This window comes from Babylonia areolata, chromosome 20 (genome assembly GCF_041734735.1).
Source record: "Babylonia areolata isolate BAREFJ2019XMU chromosome 20, ASM4173473v1, whole genome shotgun sequence".
Taxonomy (NCBI): domain Eukaryota; kingdom Metazoa; phylum Mollusca; class Gastropoda; order Neogastropoda; family Buccinidae; genus Babylonia; species Babylonia areolata.
Window position 1 is genome coordinate 19,808,837 of NC_134895.1, and position 7,500 is coordinate 19,816,336.

The 7,500-nt window shown below is 44.9% G+C and overlaps 1 protein-coding gene across 1 annotated transcript in view; it reads left to right on the forward strand.

Moving 5' to 3' along the window:
- Window positions 1-1,601: 1,601 nt before the first annotated feature.
- The window catches only part of LOC143295296 (short-chain collagen C4-like), a 9,786-nt gene continuing 3,887 nt past the window's right edge, over window positions 1,602-7,500 (forward strand). The window contains exons 1-2 of the mRNA XM_076606917.1: window positions 1,602-1,740; window positions 4,656-4,969. Of these exons, the coding sequence (XP_076463032.1) occupies window positions 1,679-1,740; window positions 4,656-4,969 (376 nt within the window). The 5' untranslated portion in view covers window positions 1,602-1,678. The remainder of the gene's footprint in view (window positions 1,741-4,655; window positions 4,970-7,500) is intronic.

Genomic DNA, 7,500 nt, shown 5'->3' on the forward strand with positions numbered 1-7,500 from the left:
ACACAGAACGGACCTTGCCCTGAGAAATATCTCCATTGACCGCTATTGACCATCCCTTTTCCGATACTGGTCAGACACACGAAAAGGACACACCAGACACAAAAAGGAGGCATCGTGGAGGTTCGAATCTACCGTTAGGACTTTTTTTCCTTTTTTTCTTTTTCTTTTAACCCGAAGCTTTACAGAACACATTTTAACGATTAGATTTTTTAAAAGGTGTATCACAAGTGAGTCTTGAAGGCCTCGCCTCTCTTGTTGTATTTTGTTTCCTTGTTTGTTTCTGTCTGTGTCTGCTTGTGTGTGTGTCGCTCTCTCTCTCTCTCTCCCTCTCTCTCTCTCTCACTGTAAGTATGAATTTGAGTGTATGTATACATGTTTATCTCTCTCTCTCTTTCTCTGTGTGTGTGTGTGTGTGTGTGTGTGTGTGTGTGTGTGTGTGTGTGTGTGTGTGTGTGTGTGTGTGTGTGTGTGTGTGTGTGTGTGAAAGAGAGAGAGAGAGAGTCTTCGTATTTGCAAACGTATGTATGTGTGTGTGTGTGCATGTATGCATGTATGTATGCACGTATGCATGAATGTAGGTAGGTAGGTAGGTAGGTAGGTAGGTAGGTTCTGTAGTTCGCATGCCAGACCACCGGCTCCCCAAGAAACTGCTGTACGGCGAACTCCAACATGGCAAGCGTTCCCATGGAGGCTAAAAGAAGCGCTTCAAAGACACTCTGAAAGCTTCTCTGAAGGCCTTCAACATCAGCCACGACACATGGGAGCTGAATGCAATGGACAGACCAAAGTGGCGTTCAGCTGTCCACAAAGGCGCCAAATCCTGTGAGGGCAACAGAATCGCTGCAACGCAGACAGGCCAGGAAAACCAGTGCCAGCAAGTCCCCGACAGCCGCCACCATCCCCTGTCCACACTGCGTCAGAACCTTTCGGGCGCGGACTGGCCTGACCAGTCATCTGCACACCCACAGAGCCCAACCCACCCACCCCAAGGATGACAATATGGTCCTCGTCGATCCCGACGGACGAACCACAGGTCGGAAGGGTGGTAGGTAGGTAGGTACGTATGTATATATGTATGTATGTATGCAAGTATGTAAGCCCCGTGGCTTTATACAGGTATGTCCTTGATCAGCCCCTTCCCTCGTGCAGGCGAGGCCCTAGACCCATGTGTTGGCCAGTCGACAAGTCGGTCCACGTATGTATATTCTCTTCTGTTTATCTGTCTTCCTGTCTATCTGTTTGTTTGTCTGACACTCTGCCTGCTGGTGTGTGTCTCTCTGTCTGTCTTTCTCTCTCCTTGCACACACCTTCATGACCATGCTTGTACGCGCGCGCGCACACACACACACACACACACACACACAGAGAGAGAGAGAGAGAGAGAGAGAGAGAGTCACACCGGGGCCCACACATTGAACAACAAAAATGATGCGAAGCAACTTCCACTAAATATTCCAGGGAGTGTTAAGATCGAAGAGGAAACACGGTTATGCATACTTCGGGTGATGAAACTAACACATTATACAATAAAATAACAGGGAAGCATAGATCCAAAAAGCATGTATAAAAGATCTCTTGGGGGGACTCCTGCACACGCAGGCTCACAACAACCGCCCGCTGCAAAGTATCCAGAGATCTGAGTTCAAACCTTTTCTCCTGATCTGACGAGGGAGTCACAATGATGGGTGTTGGTCAAGTTCTGCTTGGAGCAGCGTTCACATTTTACGTGGTAGCTGCTGCGTAAGTCTGGAACTTTTTCTTTCTATTCTATTCTTTTCTCTTTCTGCCTGCATGCCTGTCTGTCTGTATCCCCATCTTTCTTTTTGTACTGTTTGATTTGGTTTTTGTGATGTTATTGCCTCTCTCTTTGTTTTTTTGTTGTTGTTTATTTTGTTTGTTGTTGTTGTTTTTTTTTTGTTTGGTTGTTGTTGTTTTTAAAATCTTATTGCCTCTTTCTCTGTTTTTTGTTGTTGTTGTTTTTTGTTTTTGTTTTTTGATCTTATCGCCTCTTTCTCTTTTTAATTTTTTTTTTAATCTTATTGCCCTTTTTCACTTTTATATTAATTTTATGTTATTGCCCCGTTCTCTTTTTGTTGTTGTTGTTGTTGTTGTTTTATTTATTTAATCTTATTGCCTCTTTCTCTTTTTTTTCTTATAAAATATTTTTTTAGACAAGTGCTATTTCTTTCAACATAATTATCAGTGTTTTCAACATGGTTTTGTGGATTGCAGTTATCCAAACGAAAAGCCGATATTGTGTGAATGCTGCTTTATTTACTTCTCTGTCGTTTTATCTTAATCGCTTTCTTTCTTTCTTTTCCTCATTTAAAAAAAATCATCTTTTTATCTCTTCCCCGTAGTTCTCCTTCTTCTTCTCCTTCTGCATGAATACCTTTTCCCTTTATTTATGTGTGTGTTATTTGTAATGGCTGTAGATTAGCAAGGACAGATTGGAAGAATAGGCTATGCCTAAAATCTTAATCCTTGAATAAAAACGTTTTCAGTTCCGAGTTCTGAGTTCTCCTCATCTTCTTCTTGTCATCATCAGTGATACTGTTTCTGCCGCACGACGCCAACACAACTATCACAGGGACAATTAAGTCCTGATTGTACATGTTTACCATCATGACTTGTTTCTTAGTGTTTATCCCCCCCCCCCCAGCCCCCTTATTTTGCCGAATTATGCTTATTTGTTTGTTTGTGTTTTTTGTTTTTGTTTTTGTCTGATTCGTCAGCTTTCAGTGGTCTTTACAATAAATATGGTAAGCTGTTTAGAGAAACCGAAGTGAACTACTGAAGTCAACTCTTCAGATTTGTTTATTGTTATAAATGTCATTTGATTTTTTTGTTGTTGTTATTTTTCAATTCGGCCTTGTTCGTTGCTCCTCGGCCATCCAGGGGCGAGCATTCAAAGCATGTTTGTTTGTATTATGCCGAATACAATAGAATAGAATATGTCTTCATTAAAAAGTGTACCGGGGTCACAAGGAATATTGGGGGGATAGTACATAATAAGACACGAACATAAATCGAAAATCATACACAAACACAGATACAGTAGAAATTAGGATTATCAATATAAAAACTTGTGCATACTCACACATGCACGCACTGCACACACACACACACACACACACACACACACACACACACACACACACACACACACACAAACTCTCTCTCTCTCTCACACACACACACACACACACACAAACTCTCTCTCTCTCTCTCTCTCTCTCACACACACACACACACACACACAAACTCTCTCTCTCTCTCACACACACACACACACACACACACACACACACACACACACAAACTCTCTCTCACACACACACACACACACACACACACACACACACACACACACACACACACACACACACACACACACACACACACGTTTGAACAGAAGCTGCATATTACATGTGGATGGGGCTGATGACTAAATCTTCAGGTAGATGGTTGTTGGTTGCACAATTTTATTTATCGCACTGGATTTGTTCGAGAGACAGGGCATTGACTGCTTTGGGGAAAAAGCTATTTGGTTTTCGTCCTTACCGTCTGTACCGTCAACCAGAGGGGAGGATCTCGAAAATCCCCAAAGCTGGATGTGATTCGTCCTGGCTGATTGGTTTTGTTTTCTTGAGTAGCCACTTATAATATATGTCTTCTAGAGAAAATAGATCAGACCCGGTTATCTTGGTGGCAGTTTTTTACGATTATGTTAAGGGCTGCAACTTCTGCCTTGGAAATATTTCCGTACCAAACAGTAATAGCGAAGGTTAGCACACTTTCAATGACTGCTCGATAGAAATCAAACATGATTTCGTTTTTAATTCCGAACTTTTTGGGCGCCGAAGACAGTACAGGCACTGTTGTGCTTTCTTACATTTTTTTTCCTCATTCTTCTCCCATTTCAAATCGTTGGAAATGATCAGTCCGAGAAATTTAAAGTCGCTGATAATCACTACTTGCTTGTCTTCAATGACAAGTGGTAAGGGGTCAGATCTGGTTTGTCTGAAATATAGAATTAATTCTTTGGTTTTTGATACGTTGAGTTCTAAGCTGTTTTGATCACGCCAGCTGACAAGTTCATGAACTTCTTCCCTATATTTTGACTCATCAATATTCGTAATCAGCCCTTCTAGAGTAGTATCGTTGGCAAACTTGACCATGGTTTTACATTCATTTTGAGTTGTGTGAATAGTGAGTACAACAGTGGGGATAGAACACATCCCTGTGGGGTGCCTATGTTGAGAATGCATGTGGAGGAAGTGAGGTTACCAACTTTAACAACCTGCGGTCTGCATCTTAGAAAATTTAGGATTCATGCACAAATTGATTCAGGCAGCGAGAGGTCTTTCAGTTTAAAATATAGTTTTGATGGCACTATTGTGTTGAATGCAGAGCTGTAGTCAATGAAAAGGATCCTGGCATACCTGTTAGGATTTTCGAGATGTCTGAGGACGTGGTGGAGACCTAATTTAATGGCATCATCAACTGATCTGTTAGCTCTCGGTGAACTGGGAGTGTAAGTACATTTTTATCTTTGTGCTTGATATTTTAAATATATTCTTTCCTTTTGTGAGCTTGGAATTTCTATAAATGATTTTTTTTAACAAGTTGAACCACGATTGTTGGCTTTCCAGAAAGTGTTCCGAAAAAGACTTAGGCGCTGTTGTTGCCCAGCAAAACAAGGCCATCATGGACTTGCAGAAGGAGCAATCGGCGGTTCCTCTGCAGCTGCAACAGCTGAAACAGGGGCTGGAGAAACGCATCGATGACCTGGAAGATCGGCTTGACGAGTGCAAGAAAGGGCTGCAGTCTGTCCACTTCGAGGTGAAATCTACCCAGGCTGAGATGAATTCTACCAAAGCAGACGTTGGGGACCTGGAAGACATCCTGAAGGAGGTGCAGCAGAAACTACACAACGTTTCCGTGGACATTGGGATGAAACGCGGAGGTGAATATGTACAGTTCCTGCAGTAATAGTAGTATCATTGGTATTATTATTACTAGTAGTAGTATGAATAATGATGATATGGATACTTACATAGCGCCTATCCTCGGTCGGGGACCAAGTTCTAACCGCTTTACAAACACAGAGTCATTTTCACAGCAGGTTGCCTACCTGGGCGCTTATCATTCGTTTCCTGTGCCATTCAACCAGATTTCAGCTATAGTAACAGAAGAAATGGAAAAAAAACAGTATCAGATACTTCTTCTTCTTCCGCGTTCCTTGGCCACACTAGATTTTCAGTCCGGTCAGGACAGCGAAGTCCGCGGTCCGTCGCAGTGACCCCGCCGGTCCCCACAGTTTCTGCTGAAGCTCCACCGGGCTGGGCCATGCCTGGCGTCTCAGAGCCCGGCCCGATGTCCAGACGTTGGCGCCATGCTTTCCTGAAGCTGTCTCTCAGTATCGTTTTTGCCTCGCTGTAGGACACCAGGTGGGCTGGCTGCTCTAATTTGCTGCCTGCCTTGGATAGGTGGTCCGTCTCTTCATTGCCCCCTATGCCACAGTGAGATGGGATCCACTGCAGCACCACAGCAGTTCTCTCTTTTAGGAGATTCAGTTCTTGCCTGATGTCTTTTAAGATCTGCTGTCCTCCTGGTGCCTTGAGACTGCAGGATAGACTTGCAGTCAGTCAGGAACACTGTGTTAGTGGGTAGTGTGTCTTTCTGGCCAAGACTCTGGGCTGCGAGTAGCAGAGCACAGGCCTCAGCACGGAAATTGGTGGACAGGGTGCCTATAGCCACTGACTTGCTGATGGTTTTGCCGTCAGGGAATTTAATATACACCCCACTTCCTCCGTTCTTCACTGCCTCTTCAGCAGACCCATCTGTGTATGCTGTTGCCCAGGTATCGGGAGGGTATTAGGTGCTTAGTGCTTCCAGAGTCAGCGACTTTAGTTCAGCTGATATAAGGTACACCTTGCTCTTGACACCTGGGATGTTGAGCATGATTGCAGGGGTGTCTGCCTGCTAGTCCTCATAGTCTTGGAGGGATTCATTTGGCTGAATGGTTGCCGACAGCGGATGGTGGTGTTTCCTCTCAAGAGCCTTGATGAGGTGGTTTGGGCTCTGTCACTTCAGTTGGTTCTGTGTGGGGCTTTCAGTTTGGGGAGAAGGGGGTGTGAAGGGAGTCTCTTCAGTTTTTCATTTTACCTCCGGAATTTTTCTTGTCTCGTTTCTTCTAGTTAAAGGAGGCCTGCTGTTTTCTCCATTGCTGACACTGGAGTGGTTTTCATGCCGCCTGTGATGAGTCTGAGGCTAGCATTCTGTGTATTGGTCAGGCTGTCGACGTTGGTCCTAGCAGCAGTTGACCAGGCATTGGCGTCATATTCCATGTGGGGTCTGCCTATTGCGGTATACACTGTTTTCAGTATTTTTGTGTTGGCCCCCCATTTTGTTCCTGCCAGCGTCTTCACCAGGGTCATTTTCCTGAGGTTTCTGCTGTGCATGGAGCTAAATTGAGGGGTCAAGGTGAGCTTTCTCTCCAGCTTCACTCCTAGGTAGGTTGGGTTGTCTTGCTGTGGGATTTCCTGATCATCGATGACTAGGGTAAACTTTCCTCTCTTGGGTGAGAGGGAGAAGCAGGTGGCTTATGTCTTGGTCCTGTTGATGATGACCAGCCACTCTCTTGCCCAATCTGAGGTGTGGTTCAGAGCCTGACGGTGGCAGTGGTGACTTACTCCGCTTTGGTCCAGATGGCAAGGTCATCTGCGTGCAGAGCCCGAGGAATGTGGGTGGTCAGCTGGTCAGCAATGTCGTCCATGAAGATGGTGAACAGGAGATGCGAGATAACTCCGCCCTGAGGTACCCCTTCCCTGATCTTCACTGAATGACTAGTCTGGCCTTCTAGCTTGACCTGGGCTGTCCGATTGAACAGGTAGCTTCGGATCCAGAAGAACATCTTGCCACACACTTTCTTCTGGAGCAGCTTGAAGAGAAGGCCCTTCTTCCAGACCCTGTCGAACGCTTTGCTAGGGTCAATAAAGACAGTAAGAGTCCTCATCTTCTGTTGGAAACCGTCTTTGGTGTGTGTGGGTGAGAGGAGCCCATTCATTTCCAAGTGGTATTGCAGGCGTTGGTTGATCATTCTCTCCATGATTTTGCCGAGGTAGCTCAGGAGACTAATGTGGCCGTAGCTGTTTTTACTGTGTTCGTATTTTCCCTTCTTGAGGATGGGGACAATGATGGCCGATTTCTCGCTGACTGGAAACGCCCCGGTATATCAGGACTGGTTGAAGATGTCCGGGACCTTCTGTTTGGGATGGTCTCCAAGGTGACGGATCATCTCGTTGGTGATACTATCTTTGCCTGGCGAGTTCTTCATCTTTAGCTGTCTAATGAGCAGTTCAGTTCACTGGTGGTTAGTTCAGAAGTCATGCTAGGAGTCGATGTTTGCTTCCTTGGCTCCTGCTTGTGTTTTTTTTTAGCGGATATCGAAGGTCTTCTCCCTTGGCACATCGAGATGGCTGTCTCGTCGGAAAT